Source organism: Sinocyclocheilus rhinocerous, unplaced genomic scaffold (genome assembly GCF_001515625.1).
Source record: "Sinocyclocheilus rhinocerous isolate Xijiao unplaced genomic scaffold, SAMN03320098_v1.1 scaffold3021, whole genome shotgun sequence".
Taxonomy (NCBI): Eukaryota; Metazoa; Chordata; class Actinopteri; order Cypriniformes; family Cyprinidae; genus Sinocyclocheilus; species Sinocyclocheilus rhinocerous.
In genome coordinates, this window is record NW_015625638.1 from 43,157 (window position 1) to 68,807 (window position 25,651).

Sequence of the window (25,651 nt, forward strand, 5' to 3'; positions counted from 1 at the left end):
CTTCCAAATAGTAATAACAATATAATTAATAATAATAATAATTAATATTTGTTACTACAGATTAGTCATTAATAATTGTGTCTTTGGCAGAAATCACCCGTTCTCTCTTTAGTCTGTTGATTCAAGTCACACAAAGACAATTTACTTTCAACTGATAATTCTGTTTGAGAAATGATCTACTCACTGAGAAAAAAAAAAAAAAAAGATCTCCTAGTTTGATGTTTTCCTCCACCCATGGAATAAGCGCATAACATATTTTTAGAATGTAAAAGTTGCTCAATTTGAATAAAAAATGCATCCTTGTTTGTTTAACATCTTTTCTGCATATAGTGTCCTCTTTTTAAAAAAAGTCTTTGATTAATAAGATGAGAAAAAATACAGTTTTTTGGATAGTTAATATTCAATTTTATTTTTTAATACTGAACATGGACAACCAATCAAGTAATGAATACTTATATAATCCATTTATTTCTGTCACAGCGTAGCTGAAATGTCTCTGCATGACAGTTAGCGAATCGGGATGCTGATCGTTTTACTTTAAACAGTTTGGATGATTATTAGTTTATTCTATTTCATGTGTTGATTGAAAAACTCAAGTTCAAGGATCATTGCATCAGATCCATTTGGACTAATGTTAAATAATATATCGCCAGTCATCAATAAAATCTACCTCAATCTTTCACCTAAAAGTAAAAAATCAGGACGGATCATAACGGCTTTCCCTATTTACCTTTACTGAAACAACACAGGGATTCACCAAATGGAAGAGTGTATTTAGTTTAGTTTTAATACATACATTTCTTTTTTTTCAGGATTATTTTATGACTTGAAAGCTCAAAAGAACAGTGTTTGTTTGAAACAGAAATTGTTTGTAACATTATAAATGTATTTACCGTCACTTTTGAACAATAAATCAAATAATACAAATTTTCAATAGGGTTCTTTATATATTTTAGTTTCCCAGGATCCCTTAAGCATGTGAGCTTCACTAAGAGCATAAAGAAAAACAAAAAATAAAAGATAAGATGCTAAAAACAACTTTATTCTAAGTACGATGAATGGTCTTAATATCATGCTAGAGAGATATAATAAATTGTTTCATTATTTTTATCTCCTCTGTTGTTCTTTGTGGTCATTTCAGATGCATTTGTCATTTCTCAGTCAGAGTTTCTGAAATGTTTCATGAACTTCAGTGCCTGTAATAGCAAAGGCACAGGTGCTGATTCTCCATTTTTTCTCGTTGTACATCTGATATTTGTGCAGTGGATCCTATTAATGGAACAGAAGCAATAGAAAAGAGTAAGCTGAAACTCAAGAAATGACAAATATTGTATTGCAAAATTAAATTGGAGGACATGTGATAGAATTAGATCCTGCTGCAAATCAAAAAGAACGAAAAGAATGATGGCTCATAAAACATCTGGAGTCCTGCTGGATATTTGCTGCTGCTGCTGTGCATTCTGTGGGAGTTTGAGTTCCAGTATTCACTGTCCCTCACACTGACATCACACTGTCCATCTCATTGTCCATCACACTAACCATCTCACTGACCATCATACTGCCCATGACACTGACCATCTCATTGTTCATCTCACTGTGCATAACACTGTCCATATCATCATCCTTAAAACTGACCATCTCATTGTCCATCTCACTATCCATCACACTTTGCATCGCACTGTCCATCCAACTGTGCATCTCACTGTCCATCGCACGGTCCATCACACTTTGCATCGCACTGTCCATCCAACTGTGCATCACACTGTCCACCTCACTATCTACTATCTCACTGACTATCTCACTGTCCATCACACTGTCCATCACACTGTCCCTCACACTGTCCATTTCACTGTGCATCACACTGTCCATCTCACTGTCCATCACACTGTGCATCACACTGTCCATATAATTGTCCTTAACACTTACCATCTCGCTGTCCATCACACTGACCATTACACTGTGCATGTCACTGTCCATCTCACTACGCACCATCTCACTGTGCATCACATTGTCCACCACCACACTGACCTTCACACTGTCCATCACACTAACCATCACACTGACCATCACACTGTGCATCTCACTGTGCACCATCTCACTGTGCATCACATTGTCCATCACACTGTCCATCACACTGTGCATCTCACTGTCCATCACACTGTCTATCTCACTGTGTACTATCTCGCGGTCCATCACACTGTCCATTTCACTGTCCGTCACACTGACCATCACACTGTGCATCTCACTGTGCACCATCTCACTGTGCATCACATTGTCCATCACACTGTCCATCACACTGTGCATCTCACTGTCCATCACACTGTCTATCTCACTGTGTACTATCTCGCGGTCCATCACACTGTCCATTTCACTGTCCGTCACACTGACCATCACACTGTGCATCTCACTGTGCACCATCTCACTGTGCATCACATTGTCCATCACACTGTCCATCACACTGTGCATCTCACTGTCCATCACACTGTCTATCTCACTGTGTACTATCTCGCGGTCCATCACACTGTCCATTTCACTGTCCGTCACACTGACCATCACACTGTGCACCATCCCACTGAGCATCACATTGTACACCATCACACTGACCATCTCACTGTCCATCACACTGTCCACCATCTCACTGTGCATCACACTTTCCATATCATTGTCCTCAACACTGACCATCTCACTGTCCATCTCACTGAGCGTCACACTGTCCACCATCTCACTGTCCATCACACTGTCCATCACACTGACCATCACACTGTGCATCTCATTGTCCATCTCATTGTGCATCACACTGTGCATCACACTGTCCATATCATTGTCATTAACACTGACCATCACACTGTCCATCTCACTGTCCACTATATCACTGTCCATCACACTGTCCATCTCACTGACCATCTCACTGTCCATCACAATGTCCATCTCACTGTCTACTATTTCCCTATCTCACTGTCCATCACACTGTCCATCCCATTGTCCATCTCACTGTCCATCACACTGACCATCACACTATCCATCTCACTGTCTACTATCTCACTGTCCATCACACTGTGCATCACACTGTCTGCTATCTCACTGTCCATCACACTGACCATCACACTATCCATCACATTGTGCATCATACTGTCCATCTCACTGTGAACCATCTCACTGTACATTAGAGGTCTACACGGGTCCAAAAATTCGTACCCGAACCCGAAGAGACCCGTAAATGTGCTACACTGAACTAAACAACACACGCACAGCGCTGACTGACTCTGATAACGGCCGGGTGTTCTCCGAGTCCGATCGACTCGGGTATTACACACAATGTTAAACAGACCCCGGACCCGAAGTAATAGATTGGGACCCGACCCGGTCCTCGGGTCTCGGGTCCTCCGTGTAGACCGCTGCTGTACATCACACTGTCCACCTCACTGTGCATCACACTGTCTGCTATCTCACTGTCCATCACACTGACCATCACACTGTGTATATTGCTGTCCATCTCACTGTGAACCATCTCACTGTACATCACACTGTCCATCTCACTGTCCACTATTTCACTGTCCATCACACTGTGACCATTTCACTGGTCAGTGTGAGGTGCATCACACTGTCCATATCATTGTCCTCAACACTGATCATCTCACTGTCCATCACACTGTACATCTTACTGTGGGTCACACTGTCCACCATCTCACTGTGCATCACACTGTCCACCATCTCACTGTGCATCACACTGTCCATCACACTGACCTTCACACTGTGCATCATATTGTCCATATCATTGTCCTTAACACTGCGGGAGCAGGCACTGCTGTGGCAGTGGGGAAATACAGATAAGGCTCCTGCGGGAGCGGGGTGCTGCTGGTTGAAGTGGAGATGAGTCACTATGGGTGGATTCAGTGATGTTAAAAGGGGTGGCTATGGTGGGACTGGAGTTCGAGTGAACAGGGATGGACTGGTGTTAAAGGGGTTGGCTGATGAGGGTTCGGTGGGCTTCCTTGATATGGGATTGATATAGGCTTCTGATGACCAGCGACCGAGTGCTTGGATCTGCTGCCTGGAAAGGCCTTTTAGGGCCGCTGTGGTTGACGTGCCTATTCGGGGCCTGCACCATTAGCGGAATCACACTGTCCATATCATTGTCCTCAACACTGATCATCTCACTGTCCATCACACTGTACATCTTACTGTGGGTCACACTGTCCACCATCTCACTGTGCATCACACTGTCCATCACACTGACCTTCACACTGTGCATCTCATTGTCCATCTCATTGTACATCACACTGTCCATCTCACTGTGCATCATATTGTCCATATCATTGTCCTTAACACTGCGGGAGCAGGCACTGCTGTGGCAGTGGGGAAATACAGATAAGGCTCCTGCGGGAGCGGGGTGCTGCTGGTTGAAGTGGAGATGAGTCGCTATGGGTGGATTCAGTGATGTTAAAAGGGGTGGCTATGGTGGGACTGGAGTTCGAGTGAACAGGGATGGACTGGTGTTAAAGGGGTTGGCTGATGAGGGTTCGGTGGGCTTCCTTGATATGGGATTGATATAGGCTTCTGATGACCAGCGACCGAGTGCTTGGATCTGCTGCCTGGAAAGGCCTTTTAGGGCCGCTGTGGTTGACGTGCCTATTCGGGGCCTGCACCATTAGCGGATGCAGCCTCGCGCTAGAGTTGGACGGTGGGGCTGCAGGCCATGGGTAGGGGAGGGGGTTGGGAGTGGGGTAAGGAAAAGGCTGTGGATGGGTCTGCGCCACTAGCGTAGGTGTGCTCATGCTGTCGTGGCTACTTATGGAGACGAAGGCCGGCACGTCGCCGAGAAGAGCTGCGAGCTGAAGCTCGGCTGATCAGGGAGGGGGGTGGGGCTGGCAGCTGCGGCATCTGGGGCGCGGCCCAGGCTTGCCGAAGGCCTTCGTTGGACGTTGACGCTGGCGCTGATTTGCGCCTGACATAGGCCTGTCACGGTCCATTTCTCCACGGCGGAGATGGAGGGGAGGGCTGAACCGTAGGAGGACGTTGGGGAAGGTGGCTGACGCCTGGAAGGCATGATTTCTTTTGCCACTAGCATAGGTGTGCTCATGCTGTCGTGGCTACTTATGGAGACGAAGGCCGGCACGTCGCCAAGAAGAGCTGCGAGCTGAAGCTCGGCTGATCAGGGAGGGGGTTGGGGCTGGCAGCTGCGGCATCTGGGGCGCGGCCCAGGCTTGCCGAAGGCCTTCGTTGGACGTTGACGCTGGCGCTGATTTGCGCCTGACATAGGCCTGTCACGGTCCATTTCTCCACGGCGGAGATGGAGGGGAGGGCTGAACCGTAGGAGGACGTTGGGGAAGGTGGCTGACGCCTGGAAGGCATGATTTCTTTTCTGAAAATAAATATAAAAAAGATTAAAAAAAACCTTAACCTCTCCCTGTCTAGCTTGTGTTACTCTGAACAATGCCTGAAACTTTGTATTGCAAGCACTTCCTACATTTATTTGCGTCTTTATGATGAATCGCTTATTGCATTCCTCAATTGTAAGTCGCTTTGGATAAAAGCGTCTGCTAAATGGATAAATGTAAATGTAAAGATTAACAATCAGTTTGAATCTGATTTAACATTAATTTGGATTAAACACTTTCATTAAAAAAACAATAGCCATTATAGAGCAAGCATATACATCTTGAGATATATCTAGGATCGTCAAAAGTTTGAAAAGAAAGCAGATATTTGGGGATTATAGTTTTCAATGGTCACTTCATCTTTAGATAAGCCACTTCCCATAATGCCCATATACAGTTCCTGATGTGATCTTGAGTCTATCAAACATTTGTTCACCTTAAAATCTATGTGTAAGGCATCAAAGGTATAGAGTTTTAGACATTCTGAACCACAAACACATGAAGAGCTGAAGACATTCATTCACAACACATTCCTTTAGCATGACTTTATTTTGCAGTGATGCAGAATGACAGACTAAATAAGCACATGCACAGTTTATCTAGTTTCACAAAGGCAGACTTCTGACTGTCAGCATGATGTCCACTTTGGAGCTTTTCACACTGTGCTTAACCCTGGGTTATTGTTGTTTTAAACACCCCTTTTAACCCCGGGTGAAGGAATGCTTCAGACATGTAATTTAGAAGCGAGGTTAGCACAGCTTTTAATGTAGGGTTATGAAACCCTTCTCTGTAACAGGGTTAGCACAGCTTAGTGGTGTTAACCCCGCACTGCAGTGCCAACCTTGTGCAGTGTGAAACGGAGCGGTGTTAGAGTTTTATAGCTAGATGCTTAGCAACAGACGTCCAATCATGTGCCTCAAATCAACATGCTTTGGACAGATACAGAAACACCGCACACAGTATAAACAGTCTTTTCAGTGTTTGAGGAGAAAATGACAAATGGTGACGGAAAACACGCGACTTGAAGTGAAGAAGACACCAATTCATTCTTACCTTTATAGTCCAAAACATCCATTCTGGAGAACATGATTCTATAATATATGTGGATGCACAATGCTGGAGGTGTTGTGTAAACTCATCGCGTGCTGCGTTCATCCAATCAGTGACACTGACAGCACAAATATGCAAATAAGGGCTTTAACCCAGAATGTGCAGTGTGAAACGGCAGTTTATGAATAACCAGGATTAACTTCTAACCCAGTGTAAAACATGAAGTAAGAAAACCCAGATTAGGTTAAAAATAGCTCTACTTTTAAAACATCTCAAAACCCCTGTTGAATTCAGTTGTCTTTAGTCATTTAGCAGATGCTGTGAATCAAACAGAATTACAAATAGAACATCACAAGCATACAGGGATCAGCAATATTCTCAGTATTTCATTGCCAAATTAAAAGAATAGTTAGAGTGGTACAGAAGCAGTACAAATCAGAAGTTGTTTGTTTGTTTGTTTATAAGAAGTGGGTGAAGTCAAACTTTAGGTCGTCATGTTTTGTTGTTAAGTGAAGGTTTTGAACACATTAAAAGCACCAGCAGCAGCAGCACATCTCTCTGCTCTTCCTGCAGATTTCCATAATTGTCTTAATAAGTGTGCAGCACCATTTTCATCACGGACGGCTCGACTGCGGTTCAGCGCTCATCATGCTTTTACTGCATTGTCAAGTTTGTAAATAGTTAGAATAAGGATCCTGTCTCAAGATGCTCTGCATCATTCTGTCTGATTGTTTGGTCACATGATCACATGTGTCACGTCTCAATACTCAGAACCATAGAAATCACAATCTGTCACCTTTGGCTTGCTTAGTTGGGTCTAAAAGAATATAGTATTCTGGACTTAATATTCATTGATTATCGATTATCAACTGCAGTGACTATCTGATGTGAATAAAACTTGAATAAAACTTGAACTGAGTGTGGCAGGATAAGTCATTTCATCCGATTGGTTGGTTGGGGTATGATTGGCAGACCAATGAGGTGGTAGCAGCCGTCCTATTTTAGGGCCCTTATTTTGACGGGGGGGTATGTTCCTGCTGACTTGGGGTTCTTTCTCTCCCTGGCATTTCCGTTTCCGTTCCCATTCCTATCCAGTTTAATTTAGAGTGGGGCTGGTGTTGTTGGCGTGCGGCTGAGCATCTTCTGTAGAGCTTCTTTATAGCTGAATTGCATTTGTTTCATAATTGACGGACTTTACAGTTATTGAACTGAATCAACACTGAACTGACTTGAGCTGCTTTAAAGCTGAATTAGGATTTGTTATTATTGTGAAGTTGATTTAAAACGGTCTGTATTGTGCTGTACAAATAAAGGTGTCCCAACAATGACAGAAAATAAATCCGTGTGTGTGTAGCACTATTTGATAATGTGTGTCAATTATCACCCTGCAGTAATCACTCTGTTAAGGAGGATGAAAAGCAGAAGACTGAATGAGACCGCAGCGTTTCACAGCAAGCTCTGGGCGAGCGCTGTTTGTTTAGCCCGAGGCGAGAGAGCGAGAGACGCTGTGAGTGGGAAGAGCAGATGCTCAGCATGCTGGAGCAATTCTCTATCGCCGGCACCTGCCCACAGAGAAGAGCTGAGAAACGGCAGAAACAGACCAGGGCAAATGCCTTCCAGCCTTTCCATGCAGGGATTTTTAAGGCTTACTGAAGCTGACCTGCAGTCTGATCTTCTGCTTATTTTGGCAGATTCCTTGACTTACTGCGACATGGAGTGAATGAGACTTTATTGTGTTTGTGGAGCTGTCAGAGGAGCGAAACACACCTCAGATAGCAGCAGGTGTGTGTGTGATGTCAGGAGATACAGGTGACACAGCAGAGCCAAACAGAGAGTGCTTTACTGAGTAAACCAACAAAGCAATGCTTGTAAGCACCACAGTCAGAGTTTCAGCAAGTCTCTGAATGCTCGCATCTGAAGGCATTTTAAATACAGCTGCAAGCCACAATTACAGGGCCAAACACACCAACCTTGTAACATTTGTTTGAATATAGCATTCCAGACATGATTTCATTAGATTTTCTTTCAAATAAAACCAGAATTACTTGCAGATGAATACAGATTGCATTTGACTTTTGATAAATTGGTGACTTTGTCACAAACTGATCAGGGGACAGTTACATATATTGCACATGTAAAGTTTTGTGTCATTGTGTGTTAAACCGTTAGATGGGGATAATATAAAAAAAAACTGCGTCAACTGCTTAAACCTGAGTCAAATCAGTGATGATCCAAATTCATTTAGCTTATAACATCTTTAGATTCCTAACCAGCTAAAAAGCTTAGTCATTTGAAAACCTTTGTGTCAATTCTAAAGTTTATTTACATGCATGTAAAACACAACCAAAACAATGTTCTTCCACAAGACTCATGCAGTTTTATTTTTTATCTGCTACATAGTTTACCTTAAACACAATTACCTGAAAATATTCTTTAAAAAAAAGGCTCTAATTTGAAACATTTTGAAAATTTTGACATTTTTCTTTGTAAAGCAGTGTGCATGTAAAACAGCTTCACCAGCTCCTGTTCACACAACCGTGCTGCTCCACCAGCTAGACCAGCGTAAGAATTCATACTGGTTCATTGAATTTCCCGCAGATATGTGTCACTGCAGTGATGACTGTGATCTTTCACATGAGACTCCTTGAGAATCAGCAGAAGGATGCTGAGCTGCTCCTAATTGATATTCCTAACAGCAGACCCTCTGGCCTTTCCACTCACAGCCTGTGTGTGTGTGTGTGTGTGTGAGAGAGAGAGAGTGTGTGTGTGTGTGTGTGCGTTTGTGTGTGTGTGTGTGTGAGAGAGAGAGAGTGTGTGTGTGTGTGTGTGCGTTTGTGTGTGTGTGTGTGTGAGAGAGAGAGAGTGTGTGTGTGTGTGTGTGCGTTTGTGTGTGTGTGTGTGTGAGAGAGAGAGAGTGTGTGTGTGTGTGTGTGCGTTTGTGTGTGTGTGTGTGTGAGAGAGAGAGAGTGTGTGTGTGTGTGTGTGAGTGTGTGTGTGTGTGTGTCATCGTGTTCCTCTCAGATCTAACAACAGCCTGTATATGTTGTGTGTTGCTTGTGAATGTGATGTATATTGAGCTGAAGGACAGCGAGGACGCTCTGACTTTCTGTACTGTTTGGTAGTTGCATTCTTATTCCAGTATTCAGCAGCAAATACATTTTAAACGTATTTCACTTGAGTTCACTAATACTATATTTCTACAAATTAATTAAGCTCTATTCATATACATTATGTAGCTAAAACTTGAATTAAGCAAAACCATTAAAATTATAGAGATAAAATTAACCTTATGTCTTATCTAATAGCTTGCAATAGCATGCCAAGGTAACTAACGGAAATTACTGCCCTGTGGTGTGTTTCCCAAAAGCATCGTTAGACAACTATAGTCACAAGTTTCGTCGTTATCAACATATTTTAACGATTCAGTGTTTCCTGAATCCATAGTCCCAATGAACATTCACAAACAGGATCGCAAAGGTGTGTGTTTGAAACTACAGCTCTCGACCTGCTCACTGTGACATGATATCTGAAACCGTTTGGCTTGTTGAAGGTGAGATATCACTACTGTTTAACCCTGGCAATCGTATAGCAGCATAAAAATGATTTTTAGCAACAGCCTGCTATCCACTCCCAACAGCATAGCTTCGCAGTGCTGATTTCCTTGTTTTATCTCTGTCTTTCTCTGACAGGTGTCAGTAACTCCTCATGAAGAGCCGTGAGCAAATCGTCCTTCAGAATGACCTCATTATAATCACAGCTCAAGGATTTTGCGTTCTGAGCATCAGACACTTTGGAAAAAACACAAATTGCAAGGGTTTGACGTTTCATTCTCTGCGTTTTCTGTGATATTTCAGAACTTTTGAGTTTTTGTTTTGTTTCTCAAATCCACCGTGGTGATTCGTTACATGGTCCAGATGAGTTTTCTCATATGCAGCGCTGTCTGGCTCCTCACTGTTAATCTCTGGGGACCGAGATCTGCTGACGGGGCCCCTGACCGACCCCACCATGACCCCAAACATTCATGGGACGCCCTACAAAGACAGAAACGAAACTGGGTTTGGAATCAGTTCTTTGTGCTTGAGGAATACACAGGGACTGATCCTCTGTATGTCGGCAAGGTAAGATTTCTACTTTCATTTCTCACATGAAAGAGTTGCTGTGTTTTTTTTATTTTTTTTTTATGATCATCCCAAAAGTTTAGTGTTTGGAATCATGAATAAATGCATTCAAGTCCTATCCATCATCTACAGGTAAATGTTTGGATCTTTCTGGTGATGAACTACACAGCATTTGCTGTGTAATGTGCCGCTTCAAAGTGAAACATACTGTAATACACATGGAAGTCAACCAGTGGCTCAGAAAACACTTCATTAGAAAAGACGGGGAAACGTCTCTTTCACATTTTCAACAGATATCATTTAAATGTTGATGGGATTTTTTTTCTCAAATTATAAATAGGATTTCTGTTGTTTGCTGGGTCATCATTACTGGGGAACAACCTGTTATCCCCGTTATGAGGAGGTTCTCTATGCCAGTGGTTCTCATCTCCAGTCCTCGGCACATTTTGGCTGCGTCCACTTACTTATCGAGTGCTAAAAGAGTAGGTACTCTACAGCCAAATCTGGTTGAGTATGAATGCGGTCCGGACATCATCCGCCATGTTGACGTTATCATGTGATCTATGACGTTATAACAAGCACAACAACTTAAAAGATATGAGCGTCAGGTTTAATTAATCTATCTGTAAATAGTTTGATGTTGATGAAATTTGCTTATTTTGTGGTCTTGTTGAAGAAACAGCTGCCCTTTTATTGTGATTGTAGTATAAGCAATACATTTTGTGTTGATTTAAGTTTTTATATTTTTAACTGACCCAGAGTTTAATCTTTAAAGATATTATTTTTATCATGAAAACCCAAAATCGTTATCTCGTGAATATGTTATGCAATACATTTTGTGTTGATTTAAGTTTTTATATTTTTAACTGACCCAGAGTTTAATCTTTAAAGATATTATTTTTATCATGAAAACCCAAAATCGTTATCTCGTGAATATGTTATTCATTTCTTTATTTTATGTGTAAAATTGCTCATCTACACGCAAAACTGGCTTAATTCTCCTATGTTTTCTTATTTTTCTTGTTGAATTTCTCTCGTTTCATCCCTGAGGCTTATAAATAACAAAAACAATTGTATTTTTTAATGCATTATGGTTATATGAATATTATGATTATTCAAAGATAATTAATCATTTTTTTCTCCTGTGTATATAATCTCATACTATGATGTACGCAAAGTTCTGCAGTAATAAAAAGAACATAAGAGCGACAGGTGCACAAACACCTCCATAGCATCAGTAACATGTTACAGGAAAACCCTACCTAGTACTTTTCCTCTTTGTTTGTAATATCTGCACAAAGGAGACGTCGATCAGCTGCTCAAAGATCTCGCCTTTGGAGAAGACTGTTCATTTTATACTCGAAAAATGTAAGTATTACTACCTAGAAATTAAGATTACCTCAGAATGCATTGCTAGCCCACCCCAACACTTATGAACAATAATAATGATAAATGCTGGCCAATAATTCATTATATTTTTTAGTAAAACAAACAAATTGTAATTTGTTTTTTCATATGCCATAACAGCATGACTACACACTAGACAAATGCATCCAAGGTGAATACATCTCAATTTTCAGTCAAGTAATGAATTAATGCATATGTTAATGAAACAATTAGGGGTAACACTTTATAATAACTTTCATTAATAAATCATTAACAAACATTATATAATGTGTAACAATCATTACTTCATATATATTCACAAATCTAGACATATGAGATAATGTGCTTGTTAATTCAATCCAAGTTTTCAATTCAAGTTTATTTGTATAGCGCTTTTCATGATACAAATCATTGCAAAGCAAAATTCTCTATTGATTATAGAAATTGCTAAATTTTCAAGAAAATACTTAATTTATCATTTATCAAAACAATGCAATATAAACAGATTGAATCGTGTTCCCTCATAGTAATCAAATTGGCTTCTGTACACCGTTGACCACTTACCCAACCCTTAAACCAACCCATACCACCAAACCTGAGCCTAACCTTACCCGTATCACATCTCAATAGCAGCAAGTGTTGTGCATTAACAAAAGCTTTTAATCATTGTATATTGTTTTCAAGATGTGCATGATCATATGAATTAGAAGTTTAATGACATTTGTAAGCATTTTAATTTACATGAAATGTTAATTATTAGGTAATGCTTAATACATTTATTAGTAAACATTAACAAGCACATCATTTCACCTCTCTAGATATGTGAATATATATTAACTAATGATCCGTTAAACATTACATAATGTTTGCTAATGATTTATTAATGAAAGTTATTATAAAGTGTTGCCCAATTAGGCTATATTTTATTTACTGACAACAACAGGAAACATGAATAAATGAGTAAAATAATAAATAAAAGTAACCATGACAATAAATAAATACAAGTCATCGACACATGAAACAAAGCTTTATTCAAACATTGTTCTGACAATCATGTATTTACAGACGGTGAGCCCACATCTACTGCATCTCAACACAGCTGAGACAGTTCTGCAGCTGACCACCGTGTCCACCTTCAGCTGTCTCTGCCGTCCATCACGACCCTCACTGCTGCAGTCAGACTGAATCTGATCATGGATGGGAAAGGGACATCGAGGCTATCATTGCCTGAGTGCACAGAGAGGATGAGGAAGACCACGATGACGCTCCTGAACCACACAATCTTGAACAACAGCAGGAGAACACATGCGGGACAATCTGGCTATCGCTGTGTCTGCTCCAAACATCTCTGTGATGCTCTCCATGAATACCACTACATTTAAAACATTTACACAGAGTACAACGCTTTACATCTCATGTTTTTAGCATTCCATTTCTTGCCAAATTTAATTTTATATGTTTACAGTTGCATGCTAATTTTTGATACAGCTTCATTACTTTTGTGGTGTAGTGATCAGGAAAGCAGAAGCTTGCTGGATCGATCTCCACAGTCGTCACCACTGGTTGTGTCCTAGAGCAAGCCTCTTTACTCCAGGTTGTTTCAGAGGGATTGGGGTCCCTGTAATAAGAGCACTGTGAGTCACTTCAGATAAAAGTCTCTGCCAAATGAATAAATGTAAATGCGATTTTTGTAAATGTTTTTTTTATGTCTTGGGCACAAACTCTTAATAAAGCTGCTTATTTCTTAAAGTTTATTTCTTCAAGGTACTACTATAATATAAATGCTTATATTTCATACGATTTCTATTTGGGGCTTTAAAGGGTTAGTTCATCTAAACATAAGTTCAGTCATTATTTACTTGACTCCATGCTGTGTGTTTTTGTTTTGTATTTTTCTGAACACAATAGGTGAGTTTGGTCAAGTTTGTCCTGCTGGTTTGTGTTCATACAATATCAGTCAATAGAACCTGACTTTCAGAAGCTTCAGGACTTTATTTGATGATACTTTTGAAGCTTCTGAAACTCGGGTTTCATTGACTGATATTGTATGAACAGAAACCAGCAGAACAAACTTGACCAAACTCACATCCTCAGTGTCTTTTGGTGTTTCTCTAGATGACCAGTCTGCAGACATTTCAGATCCTGCAAAGATGCACAAACACAATACACAAGCAGTCATTTTAACAGAATGATGTCATTTGATTTCTGTATTAGAAGTAACAAAATTATCTCAATTTATATTTTTGTTTCAGGTTTTCCCTTTTTTTCCACAAATGCCGCCGTCACCTTTCCTTGCAGGTCCTGCTCCACCACAAAGGATAAACACACGTGTGTCTCATCTGTCCCTGTAACATCCAGACAAGGATGGATCTTATCTCACCTCCAGTCACCCTATCTCATTATCTGCTCAATGCTGCATTTACATGTTGAGGTAGCTGCTGATGTGTTAACTCACTTTTTATCCAACACAAATGTTCCTCAATTTATCAACAATACTAATGGACAAATGAAATAGATAACTTATGTTTAGTTACTCTATGTAGATTTGTTTATTTACATTACTTACATTCATCTAATGTAAGCAGTGTTGACAGTGAATTCTACATAATAGCACACATACATCACTCACTCAGATGTCTGTTCATGTTGTGATGTGCTCATATGCAATTCCTTTAGAATATTTTCCTGTCTCATATTAAATAGACATTTAATAATCTTTAAGATGTACTGTATAAGGTTTATGTAAATGCACTTTGAAGACGTATGTGTGCTTACTGGAGCTCCCCTGTTCGCTATACATAATAAAAGTGTTTTCACAGAAAAAAAAAATCACAAATATACTGTAACGTTACTGTCAAGCATCTTACACCTTAAGCAAATCAACAGTTTACTATATAGTAGCTCAACAAATATGATTTTAACACAGGGAACCATGTTTTTAATTTATAATACTCACATTTGTAAACACCCTCGTCGCTGTTCTCCATCACGTTCAATGATGACGTATCCTCTCCCGTGGGCTTCTGGGATAGAAAAGTGTCCATCGATGAACACTTCAGAATCTGGGCTGAAGCAGTAAGACATCCGGGGTTTTCTCGCCTACTCTTTTATGAATACTGCGGTTTCGATCATTCTTCTTTCTTCACGTACTCTTTTTCACTACTATATAGTAGGTAAGTAGGTATATTAGAACGCAAATGAAGTATGCGTACATCCGAATCTCGTGAGAATTAGTGCAATTTTTGTCTACTCTTTTATGAATACTGAGGATTCAAACATACTTATTCGCTCGCCTACTGCTTTTTGCATACTATATAATAGGGAAGTATGCCATTTCGGACGCAGCCTTTGTGTGTTTCTGACACACTCGGTTCAGTTCATGGAGCTCTCTCCTAATGAGCTGATGATCTGAAACAGGTGTGTTTGATTAGGGAGACAGGTGTAATGTGCAGTGCTGGAACTGTTCTCCAGGAACGTGGCTGGGAACCCCTGATCTAGTGTTCAGCCCGCTCACTGCAGAGGTGTGGAGTAATTGCACCTCTGGGAGATGATTTAGGAACTGCTTCTTGTGCCACAGAATCCCCTTCTCAACCGTCCACCACTGTCTGCCTCTTCTAACACACACATCAGATCATTGGTGAATGATGAGGGAGAAACACATGTGCAGTGGTGAGTCTCCAGGACAGGGTTGAGAAGCACTGATTTAGAGTGTGTGTGTGTGCGAGAGAGAGAGAGAGAGAGAGAGAGAGAGAGAGAGAGAGAGAGAGAGAGAGTACAGTATGTATATAGAATAACACCGATGTTGTAGCGGCACCCCTGTTTTTCTCATTGCTCCTCACCTGTGTGTTAATTGTTCACTCATGCAAGCCAGTAGTTTGTGGTGGACTTCTGAAGTGAGGAGGCAAAGTTTCCGTCTTACTCCAGGACTACTGCACTTCTGCTACTATGAGAACAACTCTATGACTTACACAAAACACCAGTGTTGGTAGCTTTAATATTGATTCATATATTTAATATTTTTTCATGCGAAAAAATTCACAAAGCAGGAAATTCTGTCATCCGCTTTCACACACTGAACACAGTGAACTGCTGTCTTGGTAAATCTACCATATCTGCTGCTGACACAAGCAACAGCTTTCTGTCTTTTTATCTGTAAGATACTATTCACACATCTGCACCAAAATACTGGAAAACTCTGTTATGTCTGTCACTGGCATCTAGGTTTGAATTGTTCAACAAAGCAAGTTTTTTGAAGGGCAAAGAAACACATTTCCAGGGGCATCGATAGACTCTTTACTGGGATACGAGCTTCAGTACAACTTTCCCGATAATTGAGATGTATTACAGCAGATACGTCACAACACTGGCGTTGCTGTTCACTCAATGTTATCGTTTACATTATGATTTAAAACAGGAAGGCTGATTGTAACATCAGAACCAAAGTATTCAATCACTTCATTCCACTACATTTGTAGTGAATAATACAGTCGCTCATTACATTTTGCATGTAACTTTTTCTGCAGCAGTTTATTTCTGTTAGAAAATGAGTGATATTGCCATCTACAGGCTATTGAAAGCACTAGGTCTTCATTGACCACACTTGTCACTGAGGCTACTTGAATATGAGAGCATCGGCAGCTAGTTGTGTGTTGCAGGTGTTTTATATATGAGATGAGCACATGAGTCTAAAACCAGCACATCCAGTACAAGCAGGGTTTGACTATTTCATTTTACTTAATATAATTTTATTTTCCATTATATTGAAGAGACCTTTTTGAAGAATGTTGGTTAACTTATGGCCTTTCTGAACTCTTGATCTGAGCAAAAACTTTTGTTTGTGGATGTTCAGGAGGCTGTTGTGTTTACTTTGATTTATTGCACTATTGAGGTGTTCAGTTTTATTTCATTTCAGAAAACAAACATGATTGCTCTCCTCACAAATCTACTGTTTGTTTGTATTAACCTGTCATGAGATCTCTGAAGTTTACCAAGAAAAAGATTAAACATGGCTCATTTGAACATAGGTATAGTAATAAAATTTTTAGAATAGCTGTTGCAAAAATAATAAAGTTTTAGCATTGTCTGAAACATCTGGATTCAACTATTAGTAATTTGGAGCACATTGTTAATGGATATAAAGTATATGAGAGATCACGACAAATGCGGTGGACTAGCTGTTTATATTTAGGAACAACTTGGAGTGTTTTTAAGGAAAGATAAAAAAAACTAAATCACTTTACTGAGATATATCTTTGATAACAATAAAACGTTTAATATTTTAATATCCAAATTGTTGTACACATTTTTATGTAGTAGCATTGTTAACTGAGGCCTATAAATGAAGGTTATTATCTCTGATACCAATATACTGATGCCGCTATTAAAATATATTGTGAGTAAATTCCTGGGGAATTTAACAATACTATAAAAAAAAATATTATAACTTTTGAATTTTAGTAAACTTATTTACATACACCCATTATAATAAAAGTCACATTTAGCGGTGCGTTTTATCTGAAGTGTTTGTTTTTAGTACTGTCTGTTGTCAGACTGTCTGTCTGTATGAGAGCTGCTCATTTCTGTCATGGTCGGCACCTCTCACCGACTCATTCCTGCTTTTCACCCGTGTTCTGTCTCTGTCAGCTACACATGGTGGTTTGTTTTGATGCACCTGGCCGGTATCGCCAGAGAGTGGGGCACGGCGACGTGGGACAGCAAGCATGAGTGCTGCAGTTCCTACACTAACTTCTCCCAAGAGCTACGGAAGGTCTTTGACCGATCAGCTCTGGGTAATGAGGCAGCACGAGCACTATGGCTACTGAGACAGGGAACCAGAACGGTGTCAGATTACGCCATCGAGTTCCGCACGCTTGCCGCGTCTAACGGCTGGAACAGCATGGCGTTGTGGGACCACTTCCTCCATGGACTGGCTGAGCAAATAAAGGACGAGATCTTCTCCCTGGAGCTGCCTCCCTCACTCGATGGGTTGGTCGAACTCGCCACTTGGGTGGATTTCCGCTTGGTGCTCAGGTCGCAACACCGCAGCATGGAAATCAGGCATGAGAGCTTTGATCTGCCACCCGGCGCTAGGGGCGCCACGACACCACGGTTTGGTTTCTCTGAAGTGGAACCCATGCAGATTGGCCATGCTCATCTCACGGCCCGGGAACGGCGGCATCGGATCGCCCATGGGTTGTGTCTCTTGCGGGGAGGCGGGGCATATGGTTGCTGCCACAAGAGGTAACCTCCTTCTGGAGAGAGGTCGCGCACGGTAAGCATGACTGCTGCTCTACTGCCCTCTGGTGGCCGGACTACTCTCCTGGCTGTGCTTCAGTCAGAGGGGGTCACCCACCCAGTGGCAGCTCTTATCGACTCGGGAGCGGAGGGGGATTTCATGGACATAGAACTGGCTAAACACTGGGGTATTCCTGTTTTTCCTCTAGCTGAATCTATCTCTGCCAAGACCCTTTGTGGTACTCCTCTCATCAAGATCACAGCCGTCACGGGACTCGTTCACCTGATCACATCCGGCAATCACACAGAGGAGATTTGATTCCTCCTCATTCACTCTCCCTCCGCTCCAGTAGTTTTGGGATTGTATATTGGAACTTCAGAAGAAGGTTGAAGAGAAGGCTGTCTGATAAATGTGGGTAACACACACACACATTACATAGTCTCATCACTCAGGCTGTTCACGACTTTGCAATCTATTTTACTAAAGGCCACTTTCAACAAATGTCAACTAGCAGACACAGGTAAACAGTCTGAGCACTGGCTAAATTTAGAGAGGTGTAAAGGTTACCAGTTTCAGATGAGAAATGAGATAGATAGATAGATATAGATTTATATTTATAGTATATTTAACCGTGAACATGGGCTACTTTTTATCCCAGTTTGTACTAAACCCATCTGGTGGGTTTCTGCCAAAAAGCTCTTTCTTTAGTTTCATCTGACCACAGAAGCCAGTCCCATTTGAAGTTCCAGTCGTGTCTGACAACTTAATATGTTGGAGATTTTTTTTTGGACGAGGGCAATTTCTTTTCTAGATTTTTTCTTGAAACCCTCCTGAACAAAATGTGGTGATGTACTTTGAGTCTTTGGCCACTCAAAGTCTCCTCCTCAGCGTGCATTAGGACGATATAGACACACGTCCTCTTCCAGACAGATCTGTAACATCTTTAGTTGATTGGAACCTCTTAATTATTGCCCTGATGGAGGAAACGGGGATTTTCAATTCTTTAGCTCTTTTCTTACAGCCACTTTCTATTTTGTGAAGCTCAACAATCTTGTTCTGTACATGAGAACTATACTCTTTGGTTTTACTCTTTGTAATGGATGATTAAGGGAATTTGTGTTCTTCATATTTATAATCCTGTGGAACAGAGATCATGGCTGGACAATTTCATGCTCCTAGTCACCCTGGTGTGCGGAAAAATTTACATATGAATGGGAATATAATTAAGAATTATTTTACTTATTAGATTTTGTAGGGGTGCCAATAATTGAGGCCAACATGCACTGAAGAAAAACATTTATTTCATAATGTGAGTTTGCCTCTACTTTCAATAGTTTTATTTCAATAAATGGTTAGAATTCTCAGAATTTTTTGAATGAAAGATCAAAAAGATTAACGATGCAGATTTATTTTCACAGCCACCTTCCATTGTGCATAAATGTAATGTCTATACATTTCTGCTTTTTAAAAAAATGAGAAAATCAGAATAGGTGTAATGGCGATCTATTCCTTTCTGTTCTCCACCATTTCCATAGGGGATCGGCACAAAGGATTTGATGCATAAACCCAAAACGTGCGGTGTAACAGTTTACTTTGTTTGTCAGGATACAACAAAAATCAAACTTAAGAACTATTTACACTTCTTCAAGCTTCAAATTAAATATGGTTTCAAAAAACGGTCAAAGGTCTGTCTAACACAGGGGCTGGCAACTCTTTCATCCCTCTGCAGTGGCTCCCTGTAGCATGGGTGTACAATACGCGGGGGAGGAGTCCCCCTGACTTCTAATAAAACCTAAACTCTTCCCATGCACTTTTTCTCCGGCAAGTGTGTTCATGTAGAGGTTTTCAAGGGCCAATGTGAATAAATCTAGATTTAAATGAAAAGAGACACGATAGGCACGTCGTTTTGGATAAGTTTTATTCTTATCCAAAATGATGTGGACATCACGGAGCGCTGAACACTCTCATGCACTGTAGGTTTCATTCATACTCGAAGCTGGAGGGCGCTCTCGTACAGAAAGTCCAAAACGGACTCATATGATAGAAGTAACTTTTGACGCCAGGAAATCCCTAGTATGGACATAGGCATCCCGCTATCGCTGTAGCTAAGCTGAATAACAAGCTTAAACCTTAACTGATGAAACGTGAAGACAATAAACGATTGCAACAATATATGGTTTATGTGTGTTTTTCAAGTCTTTCATATGAATGATACAGTGGTAATTGACATAGCATTAATTACAGTACAGAAGCTATAAAATAAATTTTCTGCATTATTCGGTGATAAAAATGGAAAAAGTGTTTGTATTATATAAACTATTACACTGATTATACAATCATAACCATAAAATTGTCATTAGTAAAATATATATCAAAAATATTATCGAAGACAAATTATTGGTTATTGTACAGCAGTGTATTTTATTTATTTGCCAAGTAAAAGTAAGGGATAAAGTTTTTTTTTTTTTGTCAATTAGACATACATAAATATTATTAGGCCTATTATTATTATTATTATTATTATTATTATTATTATTATTATTATTATTATTATTATTATTGTTATTACATTTGACATTTCTGTCCCCCTTACTTCTGAAATGATTGCTACTCCCCTGCCCTGTAACATAACTGAATATAACACTTTAGTTATATGCCGTGTTATCTTTATTCGGGGATCAAATATTTTGTGGCTCCACGTGAATTTTATTCGGTGGGAAAGGGGCCAAAATGGCTCTTTTGACATTGAAGGTTGCAGACCCCTGGTCTAACACCAAGCCCCTTCCTTCTTCTTACAGTTCAAACTTTCAACGGTCACTTATGCATACCTATTACATATGACATCGAAACTGACCTATGGAAGTCATGTATACAATACAAATATCACAAAATATGCATACTGTATATCAAATAACAATCACTCTTAGAAAAAATATCACAAATGTTCTTTATGGCTCTAACAATAGTTTCTGCTGTAATCAGCATTATGCCACAAATCCTGTCAATCAGCTCAACATCTGGAATGCTTGAGAATGCTGGAGTTTGTGCCATTACCTGGTCTTTGAAATTAATTTAGTGAATCAGTTTCTAAACTAGCACAGATACTGTAAAAAAACAGCGATTGATTCTTAGTCGATTTTCCCCCAGACTGTTGCAGTATATTTCTGCTTGTCTTTCAATAATATAGTTCAGGTTTAACGTGAAGATGTTGACTCTCAGATGGCTATTTTGGGATCATGGTAATCGAACCAACAGCACAATGATTGTACAGATAAACATTATTAGCACAACTTTATTAAATGTCATGTTTCTCTTGCAGTCTTATAACAATAGCCAAAGGAGTAGATAACTAGTTGTGTATAAAGCATCATTCTTCATCACTTTCACCAGTGACACTGATGTGAAGTCACTTCGTTTGGCACGTGTTTAATTAGCCTCATTCCACTGTTCTGTTCTTCATCTTCACTACCTCACTTGAAACAGCTTTGCATCATAGAAGTGTGTCATTGCCAGCGGTACAAACCATTGGCAAATTTCATCATTGCGTCATATGCAGAGAAGTGCATTGTTTGTGCAAGTGGAATCACAAATGGAGAACATGAATAGACTTCCTCTTCAAAGAATTATAGAGCACAACACCAAAGCTCTTTTCCCGTTCTCTCTCCTGTAATGGGCACCTCAGAGGCAATATCTGTGACCTTTTTTCCTGTTTGCCTGCGAGATGATAGAGCTGAAAGTTGACAGCTGAAACGCTTCAGACAGAAGCAGAGCGAGAGACAAAAACTGTACATGAGAGGAAGGAACGTGAGCGAGTGCAGTTTCAGAGCGGATGTTTTCAGAGGCAGAATAGCGGTACAATGTGTCATTTGCATTTATATTATTTTTTAGGCGCTGACATCCCTCAGGCTAACCTGTTAGCAATGGCATCATGCCAGAAACTGAGATTAGATGAAAGAAAGCGGATAGATATGTGCCTGGATAAACATGTAATAACAACCCACAGACATCTGCAGAACTTCACAGACAACTATTTTTACACAAATGGCATTGTTAAAGGAACTGTTTCAGATGTTTGAGAGGCACTCAAAAAAAAACCTTCATCTAATATTCTTATTAAGCTTAGAAAGGGCTACTCAAATCAAATATTTAATTCATTGATACTGTGCAACACAGGTTGACCTGTAGACAATATTGTAACATCCAAAAATGTACACATTTTACGTTTAAAGCGTCTTACATACATTAAGGAAAGCAGGGAGGAATATCAGGGAATCTTCGCTGCTGCTCTGGGAACACAGGGCCAGTCTGGATTTTCTCTGCAGAAATGAGAGTCGGATCACTTTGTATCCTGGTGCTGGTTGAAAGATTCTGTCTATAATTCCAGACTCTCACAGCGATCACTCATTTTCTCAGTCACTTCATCTTTAGAGAGTGAATCTGTGATATCTAATGTCCTGCGTTTTGTTTCACAGTAAGTCAGTGTTTTGCTGCTGGATTACGATTGGCACCGATAGGTTTGGCCTTGATATATGTGGATGAGGGTGTAAGATTGGCTTTTCTCTCATGTAGATGGAGGTCAGTCGAAGTTTTGAACTGCAGTTTTTACTGGATCTCGTAAATCCTGCAGTATATGCGGTGGCGTTTTGGCCCCTCAAATTTAACAAGGAATGTATTAATTTATGCACTTTGAAGGGGAAATTGTTCCTAATTATGATAAAATAATACTTGTTAGGGACTTTGATATCCATGTATGTTGTCCATTCTTCTCTGCAGTACATCTAGCTCTACATCAAAGAGAGTGTTGCATATGAACTGCTGTATATGAAGAGGCATTACAATCCGTTTAGACTTGATCTCATCAAAATATCGAGGAACATGTTAATGCTTTTAACTCCTCTTGTGCAAAGATCTTACATTCTCTTGCTCCTCTTAAGAAGAAACATGCTAAACCCAAATCAGTCCCTGTGTTAAATGATGTTATCCATTTTTTAAGATATCTGTGCAGAAGATCATTACGTAAATGGTAGAAGGACAAACTCCAGGTGTCTTAGAAAATGTCAAGAGACTCTTTATGGCTGCATTCAAAATCACATACTAGCTTGTGTAGGTACTTATTTTGAATAAGTAATTACTTCATGACTGCTGAACATGTATGCTCTATATAGTATGAATGTCATCTGGGTGTACTACATTTGTTATGCGTGACCTCATGGTATGGTAAAGTCCCACATTTCAGAATCTAGTGTTAGTAGGTCACTTCAGAAGTGTCGGTCATCCGGTACATTTTGCCCCCATTTTATGAGTACTGTGAATTCAGACATACTACTTTTGTGACTTACCATTTTTTGCCTATTATATAGTAAAGAAATATGCCATATGTGTGCTGTTGGGCTGCCTCTAGGAACAGGGCTGGGAATCACAGATCTGTATTATGTCACCATTTCTTCAAGGTTTTTGTGAATGGCGTTGCAGAGATCCGATACAACATTGAGAAACCGGTGTGTGACTCAAGATGTTATTCTGATGCACTTCTTGAAACAAATTATAAACACTATAGGTCCTACTTTGTTGTCAATAATAAATAAAAGGTTAATAACAGGATCTGTTCCAGGGTATTTTAATCCTGCAGGTGTTCAGCCTCTTAATAATAATAATAATCATAATAATAATCATCATCATCATGACACAATACTTTTTTTTTTTTTACTCCTAACTCCAGGCCTATTTCTAAATTACGTTTTATTCCTACAATTATATAAAAAGTGGTATTTGCCTGATGGCCTGTTTAAATTATGTGAAAGCATGGATGTCATTAAATGTTTTTGGTCTCAATAATGCAAAACGGATTATGTTTGGCCCTTCCGAGAAAATGTTGGGTCTGAGTATTTGACTTAAATCACCAGTAAATATCTGGGCTTTCAGTATGGCAGTGGTTCGATAAACAGATTAATGAAGTCATTAAAACGAGTTTCTTTCAGTTTAGACTTTTATCTGAGGTAAAACCTTTCCTGTCTGTTAAGGATTTTGAGAAGGTTATCAGTGCTTTATCTTAGCTCAGCTGTGATTCCCTCTAAATAGGAATTAATAATGGTCCTCTTACTAGACTGCAAATGGTCCAGAATGCTGCAGCTAGACTGATGTGAGCCACCTGTAAGCACGACCAGATTACGCTGTTTGTTCTTCCCTTCAATGGCTACCAGTTCATTTTAGAATTGAGTATAAAATACCACTTTTTGGTTTAGAGACTTCTTACCTCACGGGCCTGTTATCCATGCAGAATCCTCAGAGATCCTCCGATCAACCGATCAATATATACTAGAACTGAATTGAAAGCGAGGGGAGACCACATATATCCTTTTAAATTCTTTTCACTTTGGCTTTCAATTAAAGGGTCAATGTGTATGAATTTTCATGTTTTTAATTGCTTTTTTATTGCCTTAAAAAACGAGAACTTCTCTGACGTCCTAGGTTGTCTATGAAAATGTGTAGACTGATTTTTATGTGAAGGACTGTTTTTGGGACATTTTTGTGAGGAAAATCGAAAGGATGTGACGTTTATGTGTGCTCCTGTGTCTTTCTTCTGTTCTGACACATGAGACGAATTATTGTTATGCAAGTACAGTCTGCGTTGTACAGCACTGCTGTTTTAATTGGTGCATTATAAATTAAATTAAATTTAAGACTTGAGGTTTCAAAATTTGCTGTTATCACAATTCATATATTTCAGTATAAATTCATGTTCCAGTTTTATTTGAATTCAGACTCACCTGCTGAGTGTAAAACCTGTAGATTTTCTCAATATAAACAAGGGATTTGTACATTATTGGTGTAATATTTAATATTATTAGTGTCTCTACATTTTTTCAGTAGTGTGAAAGCAGTTTTCGAAACAGTACAGCTTTTCCAGTATCAAGCTACTTTTTCCAATAAGAAGAGAGCTGTATTGTGGCGAAACAAACGTCATCTTAAAAATGCAGCAGTCTCCGCACGAGATGCTGAAAAACATTGAGCTGTGTTGCAGTGCTAACAGATGTGCATCTAGTACATGTGTCTGTGCTGTGTTTTAATTACTGGCAAATGCAGAGTGTCCTGTGAACACACGCTTAGGCGAAGTCAGGCGACTCAGCAGGGCTTTGCTTGCCTTTCATATCTAAAAATATGCCAAGAAAGATTCCTCCGCATGTTGCAAACTTTACTTAAAAGAAAGCAGAAACAGTGGATTGAAATTATGCTTATACCCATTCCCAGATAACAAAAATAAGTTCTTAGAATGTTTTGCTAACATTCCCATTAAGTCATGAAAACGTTATTTCTGAATGTTTTTTTTGGTAACACTTTAAACTAGTTGCTTATGAAAGTGAAAAAGTGACCGTGAAAGTGACCGTGAAAGTGACGTGACATGTGGCCAAGTATGGTGACCCATACTTGGAATTAATGCGCTGCATTTAACCCATCCAAAGTGCACACACACAGCAGTGAACACA

The 25,651-nt window shown here is 39.8% G+C and overlaps 1 protein-coding gene across 1 annotated transcript in view; it reads left to right on the plus strand.

Annotated features, from left to right (window-relative positions):
• The first annotated feature begins 10,333 nt into the window (after window positions 1-10,333).
• The window catches only part of LOC107705132 (cadherin-7-like), a 92,031-nt gene continuing 76,713 nt past the window's right edge, over window positions 10,334-25,651 (plus strand). Inside the window, exon 1 of the mRNA XM_016508289.1 lies at window positions 10,334-10,546. Coding sequence (XP_016363775.1) covers window positions 10,334-10,546 — 213 coding nt within the window. The remainder of the gene's footprint in view (window positions 10,547-25,651) is intronic.